A 24,936-nucleotide genomic window follows, 5' to 3' on the forward strand; every position below is an offset into this window, starting at 1 on the left:
GATTCTATAACTGGGGCTCCGAGTCAGTACTTTCCCCTCATATGAGTTATTTACATTAAATTGTCTCTTTCTGCAGATTGATATAGAAATTAATGGTGATGCTGTTGATCTTCATATGAAACTGGGTGACAATGGAGAAGCTTTCTTTGTACAAGAAACCGAAGAGGAAAATGTAAGGATTTTCTACTTCATCATAACTGTAATGCTATCTTAAGAGAAAAGATGTTTAAAGTATTTAAGTGTTTAAAGATGTTTATTATAATGTCAATATTACAAGCTGGATTTTCTATGGCAGAGTCCTGCATCGCTTTCATATCCTGCCAGGGTGCTTGGTATTCTGTAGAACTTTGTTATTGGTGATAGTGAACTATCTGATTAGAACATTATTTGAAAGACTTACTGAATTTTTATTTGCTTTGCTGTATTATACTCATTCTTGCTGCAATTATACATATTGCAGTGCCTTATAATAATTTTTTGTAGTAAGTTCTTACAACTGGTGTTACTTACCTCTATACTAGTAAAGTCCATTTAACTTGATGCAGTTTGTGTTTGTTTTTTTTAGTATAATTTTTGGTACAGTTTTTCACAGTTAACTAGTGAATGTTACTGCTCTAATAAACATTGGCTTCTCAAACTCGAGAATACTTCTTGTAAAATATCAAAATTTTGACCTTCTATGACTGGAAGCTAATGAACCTCAAAAGAAGGAAATACTGATTCCTTTTTAGTCTGGTTTCCTAGGGATATGGGACCTGTGTAATTGCAAGATTCGTTTTTGTTAAATTTCGAATCTATAGGCATTTTTTTCAGCAAGGTAGAAATGAAGAAGATTTAAACAGAAAGTTCCAAAAGGTTCAAATGAAAATAGTTAGAGGAGAGCTAAAAAATCTTGCCTCAGTGAGGGAAAGGATGCAGCATGAATTCTCTTCTGCTATTAGGAACCATTACAGGAAAACAGCTTGATAGACTTTCTTCTTAAGGCACTGCATGTTTACTGTATGTAGTCTACTGTGGAGGAAGGGAGGAAGCACTCATTTGATAAACAGTTAAGTTATCATTTAAACTGGAAGGAAAAAAAAAACAAAAAAGAAAGCATTAAGACTAGTACCATAAACAATAATGAGGTAAGACTGAGAGAGCTGGGCCTGTTCAGCCTGGAGAAGAGAAGGCTGAGAGGGGATCTAATCAGTGTCTGTAAGTACCTCAAGGGAGAGAGCGAGGAGGATGCTGCTGGCCTCTTTTCACTGGTGGCCGACAGAACTAGAGGAAACGGCCGGAAACTGAAGTATCAAAAGTTCCACAGGAACTTAAGGAAAAATTTCTTAACAGTGAGGGTGACAGAGCCCTGGAACAGGCTGCCCAGAGAGGTTGTGGAGTCTCCTTCTCTGGAGATCTTCGAAATCTGTGCCACGTGCTCTAGGTGACCCTGAGTGTGTAGGGGGGTTGGACTAGATGACCTCTAGAGGTCCCTTCCAACCTTAACCATTCTATGATTCATGAGAGAAATTATAACACTTAAGGAAAACTTGGGTATGTTTTAGCATGCATCATGAGTAAAATGAAAACTGAAAGCAGTTCTTTATAGATGCAGACCCTGTCAGTCACTGTTGAGAAGTGATCTTAAGATTATGGCTTAGTCTTATTATTATTATTATTTTGGTTTCTAAAAAGCAAAGGTGGTTACCATTACCTTTGTCCCTGATACAAAGTTTTAAAGAGACTATTGCACTTGCTTTTATATATTTTAATTTCTACCAAGACTTCCTTATCTGTGTATAATATGTTCTAGAAAGCTGATAGCTCATGCTGAAAGTATAAAATGAATTAGCTACAGAGCGGAAGATGGAGTTGGTGTTTAGTCCCCACTAGAGTTTTTCACTCTGTATTTCTGCTGCTGATCAAATATATCCTTGTGGTCAGTTCTCAAAATTATGCTTAAATTATAAAACTGTCCTCATGGTCCTGTGTTGTTCAGAAAGCCTTTAAGTGGTCTGTCTTTGCTGTTTGCAGATCTTGACATCTGCAAGCCTCAATTATGCAAATCAGTGTCTAATGGCAAGAAGGTTTCTTTTTTTTCTGATGTCATTTGGAAAATGTATAGGAAGCTTTCTTGTGTATTTCATCTTACGTGGATACTTTGCGTTATACTTTCAGGGTTATTATAATGTGACTTTGAGGCATTTTTCAGTAAACTTTCTTTTGGGTTTGCTTCTGTTTTTTAAATTTTGTCGTCTTATTCCAAATTATCACTAATTGTATAGAATGTTCACTTTGGAGGAACTTATGTGCTATCATTTTCTGAAATTTTTTCACTCTGAAAAATTTTTGTCTTCAGTGCTATATAAAGCTGTATTTTGCTCTCCCTTCTCCAATTTTCTCCATCTCCTAGATGGTGAAGCAAAATTTATAATTATAGCTTTAAACTCCTTTGAAAAAATGAATTTAATATTAAACAAATAGCAATTCAGGATTTGAATACATCAAAAGTAGTATCGATGCTTTGGCCATTCCTGATCATTGTGTCATTCCAGACTGATGCAGTAACTAATCTTCCTGATTTTAGTCTTTATCTTCCTGCAAAGAAAGAGGCATCTGCGTTTACTGAAATAGAGCCCCTAACGTTCCTTCCTTTTCTCCCACCATGTAAATTCCATTCTCTCTGTATTCATATTCTATGAATATTCCATTCTCAAAGACATCCTTAGGTAGTGTCTGGCATGCTGACAAGAGCGAGTCAGAAGAAAGAGCCACCATACAGAGGTGCAGCTCGACAGTGTGGAAGATTGGGCCACCTGGAATTGCACGAGTCTTAATCCATATAAATGTGGATTGGATTAATCCTGTGGAGCAGTGCAGTGACAGAGGGAACTGCAGCTTTATAGAAAAGGTGCTGGAGGGAGGTCCTGGTGCACAGCAAGCTAAAGGTGACCCAGCAGTAGTGCAGGCAAATGAATCCTGGGCTGCATCAGCAGGAGCACAGCCAGCAGAGGGATGTGGTTATCCCAGGAAACCCAGCACCTGTTAGGCCACACCTGGAACACGGTGCCCAGTTCTGGTCTGCAACACTGGAGGGATTCCAGTGGAGAGCCACCAAGATAATCAGTGTTGGAGAAATCAGCATAGGAAAAAGAGGTTGCCGACTTGTTCAAGAGAAGGCTCAGGGTGATCAGACTGAAGTCTTACAATACCTAAAAGATAATTATGGAGAAGAGGCAGTGGGCACAAGGAGAAAATCCCATCTGCTTTATAAGAAAAGAATTTCACCATGAGAACAATTAAATACTGGAATAGTTTGCTCAGAGAAGCTTTACAGGGCTCTGGGTAAACTAATCTAAGGCCCTGCTTTAAACACAGAGTTGGACCAGATGAAATCCCTTTCAGCCTAGGCTTTTCTGTGAGTCTATGATTCAAAATAAATAAAAAGCAATGAATTTAATTAGCCTGATGTGCTGAAGGACAGATAATTTCAAAACCATTCAACTGGATGGTATAAGCTTTGCTGCCATGGTCTAATGTGTATGCTTCCTTGAAACTTTGTTAATATAAACCCGTTAATTCCTCTCTACTTCTGTCCTCTCTTGGGTTCCTTTCTGGATATCAATCTTCTATAGCACTGGGCTTTGGAACAGTCTCTTAAATAACATAAACGTAGATGAAAAGATCAACCCGTAGGCCACCCAGTATATAAATAATAAATTAGTCTGTTGTGTGTTTGTTTTGTTTTGTTTTTAACTTCTGTGCTCTTTAGGAAAAAGTTCCTGCATATTTGGCCACTTCTCCAATACCCACTGAAGACCAGTTCTTTAAAGAGAGTGACAATCATTTGAAATCGGGTGAAAATGAGAGGACATGTCCCAGCTCAGAAGTTCCACATGCTGCTGAAACAGAGACTGTATTCACCCCAGGTTCTGTGAAAAAGAAAAAAAGAAGAAGAAAGAAATACAAACAAGATAGCAGGAAGGAAGATCAAATCTCTTCTGCTGGAACAGAAGAAATTTTTGAAATGGAAATAAGCTCAGATGATGAGAAAGGTGCTCAGCCACTAAGGTAAACTATCAAATATTTGTGAAATCACAAATACTTGCTACCTGTTTGGTTTCACTGAAATTTTAGAGTGGTTCGTACCTCTCCTCTATACAAACTTATGAATAACTTGTCATAGTGAAGCTAACAAAATTTTCATCAAATACCAGCAGAAAGCAGATAAGACCTGTGAATATTTTTTATATTCTTTATTAAATAACTTATTACAACTGTGCATATACTTTAGAAATGTCATGCTGAAAGTGGATAAAGGCTACCCTGGTCTTAACTGTTTGTACCCTTTAGAAAAAAAACGAGAAGACTTTTTATTTTTTTTTAAACAGAAACTTTAGTAGGAATGCATTCTCAGTTGAAGATAGAAGTAAAGTATTATGATGCAAAAAATATGTGCATATATACACATGCTGTTACTAGACGTAGCCTCAGATTTCATAGCTTCAGAAAGGAAAAGGGAGATAAATGTTCTCCTTGGGAAAGTTTAAAATTTCTGCCACAGGCACAAACATAATTTCTTAACTAGTTCTATTCTTATAAAGTGGGAAACAGGCTATTTCCTGTTCTTGAGAAAATCTTTTTCCAAATATTAATACAACATTTTAAAAATGTATTTTATAGCTATGCAAATCTTGAATATGTACTTAGAATATGTATAAAATAGATAAACATGGGAAGAAGTGATAGCAGTATTTATGAATGTGGAAAAATAGCTAGTTTAAAACTAGCAGTAGAAGTTATGATTACATGCACACTCATCTGGTATTAATCTTCCCTTCTTATTTTTAGTGGTCTTTAACTGCATCTGTATTTGTAACCTTAGCGATCAGCTTTCCTCACTGACAGATGAAATTTGGTTATATCATTCTTTGTGTCAACAAAGTTGGTGGCTAATTCCCACTGAATAAAATCCGTTTAGGCCACCTATTTGTCATCTTTCCCCCTCCCAGATCAGAATATGGAGGATGTGTTTCTAGTTGTCTTCTAACTTGCTTAACTGATAATGCTTTTTGCCCCTTTTTGAAAGAACTGGACTTAGCACTGGACATAGCTTAAATAAGATGAAACTTACTTTTGTTGCTGTTAGTTAAGCTTATAAATATACAGGATGCAAAGTCACCGCTGCTGGTGCCTAATTAAATTTTCATAAAGGCAGTGATACCGAATAGGGAATGGAATGTATATGTTCCATGTTAAGAGTCAATAAACTGTCTTCCAAGTGAAAGATGTGTATGTATGATCACTGCAACTGATGCTTAGGATTAAAGAGCTGTATTGCATGAATGCGTAAACTGAGTAGGTAATTAATAGGTAATGTTAAAAACTTTAGTTTCTCTTATGGATGGGGAAAAGACGCATTAATAGAAGAAGAAGAGGGCTAGTGCAATTCTGTTGATGGATTTTTTTTTTTTTTTCCTGATAGTACATTATATTAATTTGTATTGCTCTTCTCACTCAAATTTCCTGCTTGTCTTCCTTGTCTGATGTGCAGTGTGGTAACTATAATGCTCTTGCTTGAAAGTCAGAACTGAGAATATTCCTGAGGATAGTGATTCAATTACTTCATCTTTTTATAGCTTTCTGAAGTTATTTATGGTGCAAACGTATTGGTTATGCTAGTGTGATTTTCTAGTTCGATGGTAACTCACTGTGTATCAGAGTAGTAGATTTTTAAGCTCTTAACGATATTTTAAATATCAACAGTAGTTTTATTGCACTTCTTTGTTGTATGAAGACGCCTCAAGGCATTTATATGCTTTTTTTTCTTAGTCTTGGGTTTTTAATGTGTTTATATATATATTTTAAACTGAATTAACAATACAGATAGCAGACTTATGTAATGTCTCATGTATCTTCCACAGAGGATCCTCAAATTCGTCACCAAAGGGTGAAGAACAGAAAGACACTTTGATTTATCACTCAAAGGATCATTACCCCTTATCTGATGGAGACTGGTCCCCTCTGGAGAAGTAAGTAGCTTTGCATACACAAGGTCATCACAAAGATTAGAATGATCACATACTGAAGTGCATTTTTGTTCAGTGTTTCCTCTGTAAAACTATCAGACATGTCTAACTTTGTCATATCAACTCCTGAATTTGCTACTTACTTGGAACTTTGGGAACTTTTTACGCTGTTTATACTCTGTATTGAGTGAAATCTGTGTCTTTGTTAAAAAGATGAACAAAACTTTTCTTACTCTAATTCACTGTCAAAGAAACAAAGTACAATTCATTTGCTTAGATTGAAAAAGTAATCCCTGTGATTCAGCCTAGCATAAATGGTGGTTGGCATGCTATAAAGCAAAAGTGTTAAGTATGAACTTTAGAATTTGCCAGGTAAAATAACTTCAAATAACACTTAGATAAAGCTAGGTCCTGAACTTGAGTTAGAATCCAGATTGGAACAGATAATTTTCTAGTTACCAGGATACCAACTGAGATAGCAACAGAGATACCAACAAAAGTAGCAGTTGATTCCATATTGTTTATCTGAATGCAGATAATACAGCCCCCCAATAACTTATGGATTACAGTGATCGGGACACTTCTGTTTATATGCTCCAGCTCTTCAATTATGCCCTTCAAGCTCCTATATTCTTCTTGCATTCCCTTTTTAGTTTTTTCAAGACTTGCGCTTTTCAAGAGTTTACTTTTCACCACTCCAGCATCATTTCCTGTCTGTGCACGAAAGTATTCTGTCTGTGAGACCTAGTTCTTGAGCCTTTGCCTTTGGAAAGCATTAGCTAGATTTCCTACTACACCCTTCCCTCTGCCTTGTGTATAATATACATACCATGAAGCAAGCTGCACAGCATCCTGGCTCATCTAGTTTTGCTACTTTTCAGTTTGTTTGGTGACTGCACCTCACAGCAGATGTCTTCGTAGTGTCTCTGGACATTGTTGCTCAGCCTTGCATGATACCCAGGTGTTGCATTTTTCCTGCTCTGTGCATAAGTGCCTGTTCTTCTGGTATAGATAGTAACTGAACGGAAGAGAAGACTTTAAGCTTCAGGACACGCTCTCTGAAGTGCACGTAATCTCTCTTTGTGGTGTTTCTGAGGCCACAGCCTCAATACAGTCTGAAGGTACCACACTATCAAGCTAACAACCACATCCTCAGCTGTACTTAGCGAGACATGATCTTCAAGCGTGCTCAAAGGATTTATGATGATCAAGCATCAGTGTTTGATCCTGAGGATTGACAGGGTGTCACAAGGACAGTGTCGCTTAGCCAGTTGTAGCACAGAGTCCTTTATCAAGGCAGGTTGATATTCCTTCTCAGTTTTTCAAACTGTAGGTAACATAGATGAACAGGTTATGTCTAGGAGACGTGGTTTATCCCTCGCTCAATTTTGGAGTTGCAAAGGCTGTCCTGAGAAATCAAATCAGATATTGCTGCTTCTTTCCGACTATAACTGTGTATGAGTGTTGTGTGTGTGTGTGTGTGTGTGTGTGTGTGTGTGTTTTGTCCCTTACAGGATAGTATATCCAACTGCATCCATTTCAACATTTGGACACCATCTGAGAGTAATTCCCCAGAATCCTACAGAAATTCTGTCTTTTTCTCGCCCGGAGCCCTAACAATAACAGTTCTTTTAATAAGCACAGAGCAAGAAGAGTTCTTTACCTTTGAGATATCTTTCCTTTGCAAGAAGAAGGAAGGGGAAATGACCATCCAGAAAATTGTTAATGAAGAAAGAGGGAAAAAAATCTCTTAATTTTTTATTTTATTTATTTATTTATTTATTTATTTTATCCTCAAACACTGAATGCTGGAAGTAAGAAGCAAGATCGCAGATTGTATCTTGTAGACTTGTTTGAATTTCCTGCTGCCTTACATTTTCTGGTATCTCTCAGGTTCATGTGAAAAATAGACTAGTGGTGCCTGTACTGTCCTATTCTTAACATCTTTTGACTAGAAAAGCTGTAGCACTGAGCAATTTAATCTTGAGGTTAGTGTAAGATTTTTAGTTATGTGGTGTTTATATGTAAACGCGCTGTGAATTATAAAGGTACAAAGAGGACAGGAATTTAAGCTAATTTCTCTCTCTATTTTTGATAGTAGCTAAACTCTTATTTTTTTCCTTGCTGTTGTTCTGTTGTTTTTTGTGGATTTGTGTGTGTGTGTGTGTGTTTTTGTTTGTTTGGTTGGTTTTTGTGATTTTTTTTGTTTGTTTTTGTTTTTTGTTTCTGATGGAAGGTGAAGTGAGGGGAGTTATACGTATGCTAAGGGTATAGTTGGAAAATCTGTATAGGGTGATCAGTATGTAAGTCCCTTAATGTGATTTTAGTTTTAACCTAATTTCTCACTGTCTGAAACCCCAGCTGGGCATCTTGCCCTGTTGCTGAATAATCAAAGCTCTGTTAAGCCAGAGAGAACTCTACCAACACTAGCTGCACGACAAATGCATTTTAAACACTGAAGCTTTCTTTTTTTGTTTTGCTAGCCCTTTCTCTGAGCCAGTCTGCCCTAAAAGTGATTCAGAGCTAGAAGTTAAACCTGCTGAGAGCTTGCTTAGATCTGAATCTCATATGGAATGGACATGGGGAGGATTCCCAGAATCAACCAAGGTAAATTTATATATTGCCTGGAAGTCTAGAAACTGAATTTTTGCTCATCTAAAGGACCTAAAGGATGCAGGAAATCTCCTGCTCTTACACTTAGCAGTTCCCCTGGAATGGGAAATGAGCACCCTCTTGAGGCTGACTGATAGTGAGCACGTTGTTTTCCAAAGCAAAGTTATTCCAGAAAACACAATAGTCAAAATCTGTAATTTTAAGATTTTGTTAGATACTAAAGAAAGCAACTGTAGCAATTCATTTTCTTTATTTCTTTTGATCAAAGTTGTAGTTCATTCCAGAGAAATAGGAGCCTTGATTAAGTAAACTTGGTATCTAACATGACAACTGATAGTGTGTCTGTATTTATGCCTTTTCTTGTCCTGACTTGATCAAGTCAGAATTTTCCCAGCACAGTTTTCCTTACTGAACTTGTAAGCTAGTATGTAGCTTCCAATGAAGGAAACTGCTAATTAGATGAGCTATATTTTATGTTGTATTTAAACACAACAAAAATTGTTGTTGTTATAAATGCAACAAAACTGTTGTATTTTCTGTCTGAACTTACTGACAAAATTCCTGTAAGTACAAGTTTAATGTTTAGACTAGTCTAAACCAAACGATATGAGAAATGAAAGGATTGATAAGAGTTTTATTTTTCAGATAAGCAAGAAGGAAAAACTTGAGCATCCCAGAACAGCTACCATTACCCCATCAGAAAAGACTCATTTTAGGGTCATCCTCAGCTCTGATGAAGTTGAAGACGATGATGTGGTGAAAGAGTCAGTCTGCACAGTCCTCAAACCTGAACCAAGAACTCATCCTCTGCTTAAGCAGATGAATGTTAAAGATTCTGTTGCTTCTGCTGTCACAGAACCACAAGATTCATTACCATTAGATGCTGATCATCATTCCAGACTGGTGGATCCATCAGCAGAAACAAAGCCACCAGCAAAAATTGACTCCCCTTCGAAAAAGAAAGGTATATAATAAAACTTTTTTCTCTTCCTCTGATGTTAGCTGCCAATATGAAGCAATTCTAGGAAAAGTAGAAATGTAACTTTCCTATTTAAAGTGTTACCTGACTGGAACTGTAATTAAACTCTGAAATTTATAAATGCTATGAGTAAATCTGAGTTTTCCACAATTATATTTCTATTTGATGTGTCTGGATAGGTTCTTCCCAGTAATCTTAATTGTCAAATTGACAGGGGTACACAAGCGAAGTCATCATCAGGGGCCTGATGATATCTACTTGGATGACCTAAAGGCTTTGGAGCCTGAAGTTGCAGCACTTTACTTTCCCAAAAGGTAATTCTGAATTGATTTTCTATGGATTTAGGCTAGTATTCATGTTGAACTACATAAATTGTTACATGTATGATTTAAGTGTTCATGGTTTACTACAGATAACTCCTGCAGTATTGGACTCCAGGTTTCTGTACTTTTGTGAAATCAGCATTGATCAATGTTGATTTTTTTGCAGAAAACTCTTTCTGATTTGGCAAGAAATACACTGAAATATCATATGGAAGATCCTTTACTGAGAGATCTCTGTCTTCATAGAACTAGTGCTCTGCTTCTGTTTTTTATGAGATTAAAGCATTCTATACTCTGAAAATATTCCCCAGCAGAATAACTGTCTAGGAAGATCTTTGTAAAAATGAAAAATGTCTAGATCCTATTGGTTTATTTAAAATTAAGTTGTAAACTTTCACTATATGTGTCAGGAGGGAACTGATAGATACAGGAGGAATTAAATGAAAAAAAAGTTTTCTTACTAAATTTAATACTATAGATTGTTGATTGAAGTAATACATTTCTTACTAATTACATTATTCATGATCATATAACTACTTGTAATCTTAAATGACAGCATGATATTATTTGAAGGGGTGTTTTGCATTGTACTTTTTTCAAATACACTGCATTCTAAAAGCATAAAGCACTGTCTTCTTTCCTTCATTCTTATTGTACAATATTCTGATGGAGGAGCATAGTATTGTTCTGGGACAATAGAATGTAGAGGGTCTTTTCTCCATATTAAACCCAGTTTTGTTGCAGGCAAGAGCCATGTAATTAATTTAGATAACTGTTAGGAAGAGGAAAACTGAAAACTTTCAGTCTTACAGTATTATGAAATGTTTGGGCTTTTTACTTCTTTTTTTCTTAAATCATATAGTACTTGAAAGGAATCCTGTAGCAAGATGAATTTTTAAGTAACTCCTTGTACACTGTGTTCTATAATATAAAATGTTTATTCATAAGTGAAATACAATGGAAAATGTGGATCTCTCTTTAGTGATTCTGACCCAGGCTTCAGGCAGTGGACGGAGTCTGATACCCTTTCTGGTTCCCAGTCACCACAATCTGTAGGAAGTGCTGCTGCTGATAGTGGCACAGAGTGCTTGTCAGATTCTGCTATGGACTTGCCTGATGTCACACTGTCGCTCTGTGGTGGTCTTAATGAGAATGGAGAGATTTCTAAAGGTATGTAAAAAGCTCAGCAAAAATGGCAGTAAAGCTCAGATAAATTAGTGACTTAAATATTCTTGAGGAAAGTTTGGCTTATAATTATGCTCCTGATGAGAAAAGAGAACTAGGAAACTGATTTTCTATATCCACCAGTAGAATAAAATTGCTTGCACTGTAAAATTCAGAAGTATTTGGCAAGCAGAGCAATTGTGCAAAAACAAGTCAGTCAAGAGAACTAAATTCTTAAAGCTTATCTCCTTCATTGGTCAGATACATAGTATGTAATGCAATCACACTTGTTTCTAGTTGCTGTTGCTTCCTTTGCTCAATATATATCTTTATAAACAATATTTTATCCTATTCCTCGATAAGTTTTCTTCTTTCTATTGCTTTAAGCAATTAGAAGAGTAAAAAATGCCACTGTCTTATCTCTTGCTCTTCTACTATCGCAAATATTTGTGAACTCACATCTTTCTCACCAGTTGACTTTTTTTTCTTAAAGCTCCCACTTATTTTAATATGGAAGTTAACTCTATGCATGTTTGGAGCAGCTTCTGCAAGCATCTAATTTTCATGAACATGTAAAGTAGATGAAAAACAGCACTTCTAGTGCTGCAGTACATTTCATTTGATGCATTAGAAATTCTTTTATTAATGAAGACCCAGAACACTAGGACTTGATTTAAAAAAAAAAAAAAAAAAGTTGGTACATCATCTGTGCACAGGACTTGTGCTAAATTATTATTTTATACAAATCCATATAGTTGCTAATCATGAGAGTGCAATTAGTTACAGATGTTTAAAAACAACAAAGCAAAACAAACAACGTTCCCTGCCCATTAATTTTAGTGTTGCCATAATAATTTTAAAGTCAATTTGCTTAGACGAGCACAGCTGTCTTTGTGCAGCCTGGGCACCAAATCATTTCCTACCTCCTCTTAATCCCTTATGTCTCATTACTGTGATTGTTGAAGCAAATAAGTGGTGTGAGGCAGTCCTTGTGTCATTAGATTGCAGGTAGGTCATATTAACCCCACTTGTCTAATGGTGCAAGAACAGCAAAGACTCTGAAATACCAGAAGATATTTTCCTTGATACACACTAACCAGACTTCTTGGGGGTGGTTATTATTTTTAATTAATACAAAGTATTTCTATTGCAGAAAAATTCATGGAACATATTATTACCTATCATGAATTTGCCGAAAATCCAGGACTCATAGACAATCCTAATCTGGTAATAAGGATTTATAACAGGTAAATTCTCTACATAATGTAATTATTGTATGGATTGCCCTTAAAATCTCCTCTTTAAAGAGCATTTCTCAGGTGATTTGTACTTTTGATGGAACAACTTTTTGGTCTTACAGAGAATGATTTTTGAACTGCAGTTCTACATTAAATTTAGCTTTGACTGAAGCAAGATTTTGCAATGATTACCACTAATAATACCAGTTGCTTGTAGCAAACTTTAGTATTAGTTGTTGGCATCAAATAGACGTCTTTTCATTAAGAAATGTTTTCATTAAGGTGTTTTGCATGCTAATTCACAACATTTGAATGCATTAATCAATAATGTGTTTTGAAACAGGTATTATAATTGGGCATTGGCTGCTCCAATGATTTTGAGTTTGCAGGTGTTTCAGAAAAGTTTGCCCAAGGTAAATAGACTTTTTTTTTTTCTTGAAACATTTTGCATGTAATAAATGATTCTGTCTTTATTTTCTACACAACTTAAAAACATATCTAAATTAAACTAAATATTTTCAGGCTACAGTTGAGTCTTGGGTCAAAGAAAAAATGCCAAAGAAGTCTGGAAGGTGGTGGTTCTGGCGCAAGAGAGAGAGCATGACTAAACAGGTAATTGAAAGCTACTTTGATTTGGATTCACTTGGCCATTAAAAGAGGGAGGAAAAAAAAGGTCTGCACTGTGTCTTGTAATGCTTCTCATGCAGCTTTCTATCCCTTCCTACCAGCTGTGAGTTATTCAGTGTTGTAGTTAGCTACTTCTGTATATTTAAAGTCTCAAATACCACTCTGTATTCACTCTCTAGGTGGTTCAAACGAATAAAACTTCCTCAAGATATTAGACAAGTTTAGTTGTTGCACAGTGTTATTAAGATCCTTCCTTTTAATTCATAATCATTGTCAGAGCTACTCTTCAGACACTGCAGTGTGTTTTAGGAATGTATACAAAAATAAAAAAGAAGATGCTGTGCAGTGTAACTGATGTCATGCTGAGCTATCCCATTTTAGATTGAACTTAATTCAAAGCCTGAGTGGGCATCTATGAAACTTAATAAAAAATAAACAACCCTGTGTAGAGCATGGCAGCTAAAATTTATGAAGTTAGAGGTGTTTGGTTGGGAGCCTCCTTAATGCCAAATTCATCATCTTAAACTAATCCTTCATAATGTCTGGCCTGCAAAGTTCAGTTTCCTGGAAAAATGAAAAGCTTTAATAGATCATTTCTTTCTAAGGATACTTTTATTAAGTAATCAAATAAACAATTCTGAGCACTTAATATAGTCTATGAACTATACTGCTAGCAATTTGCTTATATGTGAACTATGCATTTTCTTGGATCAGTTAAAGATTCTTAAAATGGCAATATGTTCTTTATTATTGTGTTATTTTAGATACCAGAGGCAAAGGAGGGGAAATCTGAGACGCAGAGAGCAAATGAGCTGCCAGCAACTATAAAAGAGCAAGTTAATAGTAGGTGTGTTTCTGTCTGAAGACTATTTTGTGGACTGAAAAACTGTCTCTCTCTCTTTAATGAAGTATCGAGTAGGAATTTATTGTGGGAAGAAACATTTCTCTCTGAGCTATTGAACAGAAAACAGATGTCTTTGGCAAACAATTTAGGAAAAAAAAAGTGCAGCAAACAGTGCAGGAACTTACAAGTACACTACAATTATTTCCTAAATTCTATTGTGTTTACTTCTTAAATCTTAACCTAACTGACAGAGAAATAAAGACATATATGGTAACCTTTAGCAGCAAACCACTACCCTGTGATTTATTAAACATAGTGGGACTCTTTCTGGGCTATTGTTTCTCTCTCTCTTTTTTTTTTTTTCTGTAAAATCCTAATATTGTTTGAATAACTTGAACCATCTGCCATTTTTGTTGTCACATGAAATAATTGAAACAATAAAATGGTATTAATTACTGTGTATGAGTTGCCCAAGATTGCAGTTGAAAACTAGAAGTATCTAGCACAAAACTGTGCATATTTAGATTCTCCCATGATTTTACAAAGATATTTTAGAGAGTTGTCAATGCCTTAAAGATTTAAGTAATGATTTATGTTGTGATTGGTTACTTGAGAGAAACTAAATGCTTTTAATCATGAAATCTCTAATTAGCAGAGAAATAAGTCTGTGATAAGCTTGAAAGGTGAGCTACTCCACTAACACACCATCCCCCAGTTCAAATTAGGTAGTAACTGGCTTTTTTTCTTTTTTTTTTAAGCAAAATACTGTTGCTTGTTCTGTATCCCTTGTGTCTCTACTAAACCCATTGTGCGGGTGCAGCTCGAGTGTGCGTAGTAGTCTCTAGAGTTCCACCGGGAGCAGTTTGCACGACAAGCCTGACTTGTTTATTGACGTGTTCTGGCTTTATCTGGGCATTCACTAGACCATGGGCTTCATTTGTTTGAACCATCAAGCTAATGTTGAGTCCTTCACATTAGCAAAAATGAATCTTGCATAAGAATATACAAATCTTAAACCACTAAAGAAGAGTTTGATACACCTTCCATCTTTTCTGACTGGTGTCATATTAGACCTGCAGAGGATGATTCTTCTAGTGATGAAGCGTCACAAGAATTGAAAGAATCCCTGAAAATAGACTCTGTCCCAGTGGAGCTTCCAACCCATGGGAACACTCCATCTTATAAGAAGTCGCTCAGACTATCTTCAGACCAAATAGTAAGTGGCGTAGAATTGAACATAGAATGATTCAGAATTCTACTCTGTGTGTAATTCCAAAAGTTGGGCTTTTTCTTCTTAAGTAATGCATAAACACATTTCACGAAGTCAGAAGTGATTCAGCCATTAATTTTTTTGGCATTGAAATAAATGAATAGGATCTCCTTAAAGCATGCTCCTCTTCTGGTGCTAATGTGGGCAGTTGCAGGGAAGAATTGTTTCTTTTTCCTGTTGGTTTTTGCTTTTAAGAATCATAATTCTGTGTTTGGATAACAAGGGATAATTTCTTACAAATTTCTATAATTCGACTTCTATATTAAGAGATTATGATGCCAAAAAGTGACATTGTAGCCTTCTGTAATTCGGATACCTTAACATTATGTTGCTGTACTTTGCTCTGCTTATTCGGTCTAACTTGCAGGTTAGTTCTGTGGCAACCTAAATACATTATCTCCTTTATCAAGAAAGAATTTTGAAACACCACCCACCAAGCCAGAAGTATGACTGCATGCTCGGTTTGTGTGTATGCTCACCGTATGCAACTCTCACTTTTCTAGTGCTCTTCCTGTATTACTACATTACTAGTCAGTGTTGCTCTACGCAGACATGGAAGTAAGAGAAACCATGTGTACCCAGACTATGATTCACTTTTTGACCAGTTAATCAAGGTGGTTGAGGAAGAACATTTGAGCCATTTTCTGTAGCTCTTCTGCAAGTCAAAAGTTCTAAAATGAAGGCAATTTATATGTTTAATTATTTTGATTTATTTGAAAGGCAAAGCTGAAACTCAGAGACGGCCCTAATGATGTGGTATTTAGCATTACAACTCAGTATCAAGGGACTTGTCGGTGTGCAGGAACAATATATCTTTGGAACTGGAATGACAAAATCATCATATCGGACATTGATGGAACAATAACCAAGTAAGTATTAGTGTGGTTTTCTTTTTTCCTTTTCTTTGTGTTTGACATTTTATTTTCCTTTATTATTGTTCTTCCTTTTGTAAGCAGGCAAGGAAGCTTGATTTAGAAAAATGCAAAGGAATGCTTAATAAAAGTTCTAAAACATGCTTGCTGCTTTGACTTCAATTTGTACTCATATTTACAGCAAACTAGAAGGAGCATTTTAAAAGAATAATGCAGGATGTTGATGTTTACTGTGTAAGTGCTTGCCTTCTGGTGAGACTTCTCTAGGTTTAACACCTATAGGTTAACCTGGAAACTGAGTTATGCCATATGGCCCTACTAATTGCCCAGTTTGGGCTGGTTACTGATTCTCTGTAGAAACACCTAGGACTTTCTACAATAATATTTCTGTAAATATTCATTGTAAATCATATGTGCATTGATAATTGTCTTTAACAAAACTTGTATATTTCATTTCAGCTCTCTTTGGTTTTGCTTCTAGGTCTGATGCTTTAGGGCAGATCCTCCCACAGCTTGGCAAGGACTGGACTCATCAGGGCATTGCCAAACTTTATCATTCTATAAATGAGTATGTATCCAACCTATGAAGCAGCTAGGGTTTTTTTTGTTTGTTTTTTTCTTTTGTTTTGGAACATGGGAATTAATGGGTGGGTAATTGGATTGTTGATAATTACTCAGTGTATTACAGTTCATCAACCTAAATGATGGCAAGTGAACTATTTGACATTCACAAACAAAGCTAGGATGTTCCCTCTGAGGTGGACTTTGGTAGAAATGGAAGCCACCACTTTTAATAGCCCCTTTTTCAAACATTTCATTCTGCACTGACTTCTTAAAAATTGTAATACTGTTGGGATTGCAAAAGGGAAGATAAGAGCTTTGGAACCGCTGTGGATGTGTTTATTGCCAACAATTCAGATCACTCATAAAGCCCTCTAGAAATACAGTCCAGTATATATTCAGACCCAAACTGTGTTCTCCTAATACATGAATATTTTGTGCTTCAATGTGTTTGCTACCAAACTCAAGCAAATGCTCCTCAGGATATGATTTCTCATTCTGAAACATGCCTAATTACAACTTGCCACAGCCACAGAGGGAAAGTGAGTGGCCTGAATCCTACCTCCAGTTGTGTATGTATAAGCTGTGTACAGTGTTCTATAACAAATGAGCTTACGGAGTCTGCAGGTTTTTATTTAGGGACTTGATGAATGCTCATTGTTTTGCTTCCTTCTGTAAGAGCTGCAAATTCTGACAACAACCTGAAAGTGAACAATCAGCACTGGAAATCTGCTATCCAGTGTTACGTGTGAAGAATACAATTAAATACTTGCCTTTCAAGTAATTTAGAATCACTGATCTTGCACAATTTAGTCCATCAAACGGTCATCTTACTAGTATCATCTTTGTTCTTTTTTTTCTTTTTCCTGCATACTGTTTCTCAGGCTTCATTTCAGCTTGTGTATTTAAACTCCTCTATGCCTTTCCGATTGGGAGCAGGCATCTTTTTCTGTATGTTTGTGCAGCTCACCACAACAAGCCATTATCTAATGGGTGCATCTGCACATTGCCAGAACAGAATATTTTTCTTGTCAAGGAATATCTTCAGCAAGAATATGAACTAAGTTGGAAATTCTTTTCTAGAAACGGCTACAAGTTTCTGTACTGTTCTGCTCGTGCCATTGGAATGGCAGATATGACCAGAGGGTACCTGCACTGGGTGAATGACAAAGGAACGATTCTCCCGAGGGGTCCTCTCATGTTGTCTCCCAGCAGTTTGTTCTCTGCCTTTCATAGGTAAGCACTGGGATTTCCTGTACCCAGGATAGGGGCAGAACCAAAAAAAAAAAAAAAATAGTAGTAGTTTAAAATTTTGTCGAGATGCTGAATTAGACTTTATACCTGTAACCTACCATTCTGCCCCTGTGCTAGATTTGCTGATGAGACTTGATGTCCATTTGGGAATCATTTCTAAGCTATTGTTTCTTCTGGGTTTCATGCATAGTATGCTTTTGTTTAAAGTGGCTACAAAATACAAAATAGAAGTTATAGGCTCTTTGCCTGTCCTTCAAACCCTCGCTAGTGACTATTAGTAACTAGTAAAATGTATTTTTGGAACTTCTTTTTTTTTTAAATACAGTTGCAAGGGTTCTAGTACAATGCTGTTACACAAGGTGGTGTATTTTGACGGAGAAGCTGAGGAAATACTGAATGATCTTCGAATCTTGGGAGTGTTCCATACATAAATATTACAGAGCAATGTGGAGTTTAGTTATAGTTTGACACAATTAATTTTGGGAAGAGCTAGTAGTGTAAAACTCTCTCTGTTTTGTGGGGAAGGGGGAGTTGCTCATTTGTTTTAATAAAATAAAAATGAACTGATTCATGACGACATCAGCTTCCATTAGGGTCATCAATAATCCTTCCGCAGGCTTTTGGCCAGGGCGAAGTTGTAGCAGGCTGCTGTGTGCTACCCCTGATTCAGATGGTCATCTAGAACAAAGCAGTTCTCAAACTCCATTAGTGACCTTGGAATGTTAGTTAACCTATTTAGTCACCTATATTTTATCACAGATGTTGAAAAACAGGGCATATTTCATTGGTTCTTGTATCTTGAAAAACTATTTGCCAATGTCTATGTAACTAGCAAAAGGAAGCAATGACAATACAAATACCAGATAAACAGGGGAAGGAGGACGCCCAGTATCAATTTGTGATTTAGAATGTGACTGTTCAAATTTTATTTTAGGGAAGTAATAGAAAAGAAGCCTGAAAAGTTCAAAATCGAATGTTTGAATGATATCAAGAATTTGTTTGCTCCTAGTAAACAACCTTTCTATGCTGCTTTTGGAAACAGGCCCAATGTAAGTCTGTCCCTTTCTAATTGAAGGGTTAAAATGCATGAAATACTTGGGAAGCAAAAGAAATAGGATTTTCATTTTGTGTCTGTTTGAATACCTTAAGTAAAAGCTAATACAACGGCTTATGTGCAGAAGGTTGTGAAGATGTATTAGTATTCTCAAGATTTTATTCAATATGTAACACCTTTTCTTCTTCTTCTTTTTCAGCCTATTTGACAGCTTTATAACTCATGATTATTTGAATTGGTTTTATCCTGATTTTTTTTTTCTTTTTTTCAGTCATACAGTTGTTGTAGTTTCTCTGTTGCTCAGTGCTATTGTAATTAAGTTAGTGAGAGGGGATATTCCAAAGAGGAGAACTGAGTATTGTCACAAGGGATAGTATTGTGTGGTACAGATTTTGTGCGTGTTTGTGGTACCAAGTTGGGGAACAAGGCTCAGGGGATTTGATGGGGGAACAGAGGAGGAGACAAGGAAGTGGTGGGGGAAGGAATGTTCGATTTTTAAGGGACAGTTTTGCTCTATTCTTTTGAACCAGCTTTTATATCAGTTTTCTTATTCCTTCAGGACTGATGGTGCTTCTTCTGTGCTTTTGCTCATTTTCTTCTGTTTATTTTCCTGTACTGTTTGCAGGATGTGTATGCCTACATGCAAGTGGGAGTTCCAGACTGTAGGATATTTACTGTGAACCCAAAGGGTGAACTGATCCAGGAACGGACCAAGGGAAACAAATCCTCGTAAGTTTATTTTTATTATTTTAGTTAGAAAAAGTATCTAGGAGTGAGATTAGAAAATAATTGTCACTGTGACAATGATGATCTTATGATCTTCTATTACAAAATTTGAATACTCTATTTGCTGTAAACTTTCAGCTTTGGATACCTAGCTGTGGCTTTTCAAAAGGAAAAGTAAACTGGCAAAATAAAATTGAAAATCATTTTTGCAGTAGTGCTGCCTTATTCACTGTAGACTTCTGGACAAGACTTCTAAAGCTCTTTTTGGCTACAGCTGAGCAGTGACTAGACAGTGGAATAATGGTCTTTCTTCTCTTTTAATATAGGTATTTCAGACTAAGTGAGCTTGTGGAACATGTGTTCCCATTGCTTAATAAAGAACAGAGTTCTGCCTTTCCGTGCCCAGAATTCAGCTCCTTCTGCTACTGGAGAGAGCCTCTTCCTGACCTGAACATGGAAGACCTCGTCTGAAAAGCACTCCTCTCCTAGAAGTGGGATTTCATGTCAGCTATTCAACTTCAGTTTAAATGTGAAGAACTTCCTTAACAAAGATGCTAATTTATATACTGGGTACCATAAGTGTTACTAAAGAAATCACTTTAACTGTCGGTTTGAGACAAAGAAAATGCAAAGCTGCTATTTTTTTTTTCTTGACGTGGTTTTGTGGGTTTCTTGTTTTGCTTGGTTTTCCTGTCGCGCTTGTCTGTGCGTAACTGTTCTGAGGCGCGTGGGATCGGCCTGTCCGTGCTGACAGTGGCACCCAAGTGTTTCATGACAATTAAATGCTGAGGTAAACTATGACTTTGCATTTTCATCAGTACAGACCTTATGGTAAGCATAGACTTTTGTATTAGTCTTAATAGTTTATTTTTTAAAAAGAAGCCAAAAAGGATATAGAAACTGCCAAATATAATGTCAGACTTATTAATAAAAGCACGGTCTAATGTTCAGGTGGATAATTAGGCCATTTATAAAGGAGCCAGAAGCTAAGAACTCTTTCTCAAATACAGAAAATGTGTAAACATTAACAGCCCGATAGGCTCTGAAGACATAAATATCCTCATTAAATGTAAATATGCCTTTTTCACATGTACGAGACTGTGCTTGTACAGTTCATGCTCAGACAAACTTTGCTTACTTTTTTAAACATGCAGAGCATAAACCATTCCCTGAGCTTGTTGAAATGAAAGTGGTCTTCAGATACTCGTATGGCTTTTGTTGTTTCCAGGCTGCGCTGTTTTATGTTATATTTCGATCAAGAGAAATCTTGGAAGAGTTCTTTAAGAGTTGGGGAACTGGCATTTTTATTTCACTTTTCAGCACGGAGATGCATATGTGCTTGTATGCTGTGTAGGCCAGTAAAAACTGTGTACAGATTATATTCAGGGAATTGTAATACTAAGAAAATGATGTATTTAATTTTTTAATTATCTAGTGCAGGTCTTTCCAGAATACTGTATTGCAGGTTTTCAGTAGCTGGAAGGAAGTGCAGCACAATAGTGAGATTCTAGGTATGAGAATGGTTTAAATGCTGCAGAGCAGAATGAAACTTCTTTTTTTTTTTTCCTCCTCCTTTTGAGTAATTTGTGAGCATTATGCTGGTCATTCCTCAGGTTCAGATCAGAGCCTGCAAACAAACTGCATTTCCAGTCCAGTATTTATCAGCTGTAAAGCCACCTAGTACTTCTCTCTCTAATAGTACTGGAAGGCAAAAAGCTCTGCTTTTTAAGTTGAGTGAGTGCATTTAACTTCCTTAGGACAAATCTATAATGAGAATCTGTGTTTTCAGCCTAGAGGGTTGTAGGATTATGGTCCCGTAAGTGTCTCAGTCCTCCTGGGCTTCTTGTGGCCCGCAGCCCATTTGGGTCAATACCGCAGATTTCCAGCAGGGTTTGGCGGGCCCCGCTCGCCCTGTGCAGCTCCCTGTGGTGCTGGGAAGGCAGCGACGCCGCGGCCGCTCAGCCTCCTCGGGCCAGGCAGGGCAGAGCAGCAGCTCGCGCTGTCTGTTCTTCGCAAACACTGCGCTGAGAGCGTCTCCCAGCCCGCAGGCAGCTTCTCTCCATGGGCTGAGCAGCCTTTACCGTGTGGGAGTCCTGTGCCAGCAGTCAGGGCTAGGTGACTGGGGACCTGATTGGGAGGCAGCTTCTGGATCATCAGATAACGAAGTTGCACTTCAATTCTTTCGTTTCAAAGCTTCAGTGTATTGCTGTGTCCACAAAATATTAAGGAACGGGGGGTGAACAGAGTCTTCCTTTCCAAGGAGCAGGAGTGAGGGACTGGGAAAGGAGATGGGAGATGTCCCTGCCTAGAGATGGGAGATGTCCCTGCCTGTAACTGGTGCTAGGTGAATAAGTGAATTGAAAGACGGCCTCATTCTTGTACTGAGCCCTGTGCTGGCTGTGGCTGTGCTTGCCTGGGCCACCAGCCTGCTCGCCCTTCCACTGGGCTTTGTAGGACTCCGTTCCCCTCAGAGCCTGTCTTGCCCTCCTGCAGATTCCTCTTTTGCCCTGGCAGAAGCTTATAAACGTCATTCCAGGTGCTTCTTCCTAAGTATTCTTATTAGAAAAAAAAAGAAATTTTCATGATCACTAAGAGCTTTGAAAACTAATGAGATTTGGGCTTTAAGTGGCTTAAATACTTTGGACAGGTTATTACCAAGTTTTGACTGCATCTTTCTTGATCTTTTTTTTCTTTTTTTCTAACTTGATTAATTTTTTTTCTTAACTTGAATGCTGCTTATCCTTTCAGATTGTCATAGATAAGCCAGGGATTTTACAATGGGGACTTGTGTATCTGATCAGTGTGAAATTTAATATCATATACGTCTCCAAATGCATATCATTTAAGATGGTGTGGATTACAGGGTTGTGTGGTTATGGAGAGCTCCTCATTCTGCTAAACTCTTATTTTGCATTATAGTGATCTCCAAAAAGCAGCTTAGTTAAAAACTTTGCTTTTCCAATCTCTCAGTAATAGCTGTAAATTTGATTTTTTTTTTTTTGATAAAGTGTAAAACTGTTGAGTTTCTCTGGTGCAAATATGGTGTTTTTTTTGTCTTTAATTTGGAAATAACTTCTGTTTGAAGCTTTGTTCAGATTTTTTAATCCTCTTTAGGGACAGAACTGGGGGAGCACCATTCCTGTCATTGCATACCTACTTAATTTGGATGCCTGGGCACTTTACGGGCTCTAGAAAAGACATCTCATTACTACGAAACCACAGGCTTGTGCTGCAATATTAATATGAAGTGGAGTAGATAAGAAAAACGTGTTAGCTTTTTTTTTTTTTTTTTTTTTTTTTTTTGTTACCTTAGTCAAGAGAGGTGGTCTGAAACTAATGTTTAAAAACAAGTTGTGCTGTCCTTCTTTAGAATTAGCACAAACTAAATCATTCTTTCTATGAAAGAGGAACTTCTAAGTGTATCTGTCTGAGGGCACATACACATTGAGACTGTGTTGTTGAAGATGCAGATCCTCGTGGCATTGGAACCGCGTCAGGAGTCGAGGCCGTGATACGGATCTGGGGGAGATGAGGAACATTGCAGTTTGTCATGTTCATCACTTAAACATTGCCCATTTCTGCAATTAAGGGTTAGCAATTTATTTTTTTTGCATGAAAGTGATAAACATGCTGGTATTTTTTTTTCTTTTTTGCTCTACTGTACTTTATATCTGCACTTCAGAAAAGGTTGGGCTTTCATCCCACTAAGGATGCAGTTGCATGTGCAGCTTTGGCTCACACTTCCTGTCATCAGAATATTCCTTTAAAAGCCTTTTTTTTCTTTCTTTCTCTTTCTTTTTTTTTTCTTTTTTTCTTTTCCCAACTGGCAAGCTTTTAACACTTGTGTCAACTCAACTATGGAACTTCTGAAGCAACCTCTTAATCAGCTCATGGTAGAGCCAGAAGGGGTGAAAGGAGATCTCATGTTAATATTTCATACAAGTCTTGTACAAAATGCTCTCAGATGAGTGAGAGTTGTTTTAAATGACTGTAGTGACTGTAGTGCAAATAATGAAAACATCAAAAATGCAAAGTGAAGTTGAGATGCCTTTAAAGTGTCACTTTTACCGAAAAAGAAATTTCTTAGTTTCCAAAGTTAAATCCCACTGAATAGTTTTTTTTTACAGTGTTAATGATTTCCAAATAAAAGTTACATTTATGTTGAATGTGTGGAATATTTGATTGTTAGACAACCCAATCTCTAATAAGATGGTGTGTTTCAAATTGTCAAATCTGTGACCATACAATACAGTTGTTTCTGTTGATACTGGACTATCCTGGGTGCAGTAACCCACACTTTGGTGCAATGTTTATTGATGTTCAGAACAATGTTACCACAATAAACAAACTTAAACTAAAGATTTTCTTCAGTTTGTACTCTTGAAGTTTTCATTAAGGCCTTGGAACTTGGGGATCAGATAGAGGAGGTCATGAATGAAGGCCCATCTACGGAGCTGTCTACACAGAGGCAGTCAGGTCCACGCTGTGAGAAAAGGAGCACCTGGAAGAAGCAGCGGGTGATTGTCGTGGGTGACTCCATGCTACAAGGCACGGAGGCACCAATATGTAGACCGGACCCCTCCTCCAGAGAGGTCTGCTGCTTGCCAGGGGCCTGAATAAAGAATGTCACAGAAAGGCTTCCAAGGCTCGTTCAGGAGTCTGACTATTACCCGCTCGTACTGTTTCACGTGGGCACAAATGATGCCATGGGGAAACTGAGGGATATCAAGCGAGACTTCAGAGCCCTAGGGATGGCCATCAAAGGTAAGGGAGCCCAGGTAGTGTTCTCTATCCTGTCAAGGAGGGGAATGGATTCAAGGAGGAGAAGGCGGATATGGCAGATTAACAACTGGCCGCGCCGCTGGGCTTGGCAACAGGGTTTTGGCTTCTATGACCGTGGGACTCTGTTTGATGACCACCAGCTAGTGGGGAATGATGGGATCCATCTCAGCAAGAGGGGCACACGTCTCTTTGCCAAAAGGCTGGCCAACCTGGTTAGGAGGGCTTTAAACTAGGCAAGAAGGGGGAAGGGGAGTGTCACACAGACACAGCGAACAGTACCACACAGCCTAGGTCAGATGGCTTCCAGCGGGAGTATGCTAGTGGGGAAGTGAGGCCAGGAAATGATCCCGGAGGGTCCTCTTTCACCCCTCCTGGGAAACCTGCAGGCTCGGTTACTTCCCTGAAATGCCTGTACACCAATGCGCGAAGCATGGGGAATAAGCAGGACGAACTGGAGCTCTGTGTGCAGTCCCAGTGTCATGATCTCATTGGAATCACAGAGACATGGCGGGATAGCTCACACGACTGGAGCGCTGCCATGGAAGGCTATGTGCTCTTTAGGAAGGACAGGCTGGGAAGGTGAGGTAGTGGAGTTGCTCTTTATGTGAGAGAGCAACTGGA

The 24,936-nt window shown here is 37.5% G+C and overlaps 1 protein-coding gene across 2 annotated transcripts in view; it reads left to right on the forward strand.

Moving 5' to 3' along the window:
- Positions 1-21,252, forward strand: part of LPIN2 (lipin 2) — a 35,395-nt gene extending 14,143 nt beyond the window's left edge. For both annotated transcript variants that reach the window (XM_088524112.1, XM_010222349.2), the window contains exons 3-20: positions 77-172; positions 3,752-4,050; positions 5,904-6,011; positions 8,492-8,615; positions 9,267-9,585; positions 9,815-9,914; positions 10,906-11,093; positions 12,241-12,334; positions 12,669-12,738; positions 12,848-12,937; positions 13,717-13,799; positions 14,868-15,012; positions 15,787-15,935; positions 16,420-16,506; positions 17,583-17,735; positions 18,688-18,802; positions 19,433-19,536; positions 19,860-21,252. In XM_088524112.1, coding sequence (XP_088380238.1) covers positions 77-172; positions 3,752-4,050; positions 5,904-6,011; positions 8,492-8,615; positions 9,267-9,585; positions 9,815-9,914; positions 10,906-11,093; positions 12,241-12,334; positions 12,669-12,738; positions 12,848-12,937; positions 13,717-13,799; positions 14,868-15,012; positions 15,787-15,935; positions 16,420-16,506; positions 17,583-17,735; positions 18,688-18,802; positions 19,433-19,536; positions 19,860-20,004 — 2,469 coding nt within the window. In that variant the 3' untranslated portion in view covers positions 20,005-21,252. The remainder of the gene's footprint in view (positions 1-76; positions 173-3,751; positions 4,051-5,903; positions 6,012-8,491; positions 8,616-9,266; positions 9,586-9,814; positions 9,915-10,905; positions 11,094-12,240; positions 12,335-12,668; positions 12,739-12,847; positions 12,938-13,716; positions 13,800-14,867; positions 15,013-15,786; positions 15,936-16,419; positions 16,507-17,582; positions 17,736-18,687; positions 18,803-19,432; positions 19,537-19,859) is intronic.
- The last annotated feature ends 3,684 nt before the right edge of the window (positions 21,253-24,936 follow it).

Source organism: Tinamus guttatus, unplaced genomic scaffold, assembly GCF_059628265.1.
Source record: "Tinamus guttatus ecotype Peru unplaced genomic scaffold, ASM5962826v1 Tinamus_guttatus_pri_ptg000203l, whole genome shotgun sequence".
Classification (NCBI taxonomy): domain Eukaryota; kingdom Metazoa; phylum Chordata; class Aves; order Tinamiformes; family Tinamidae; genus Tinamus; species Tinamus guttatus.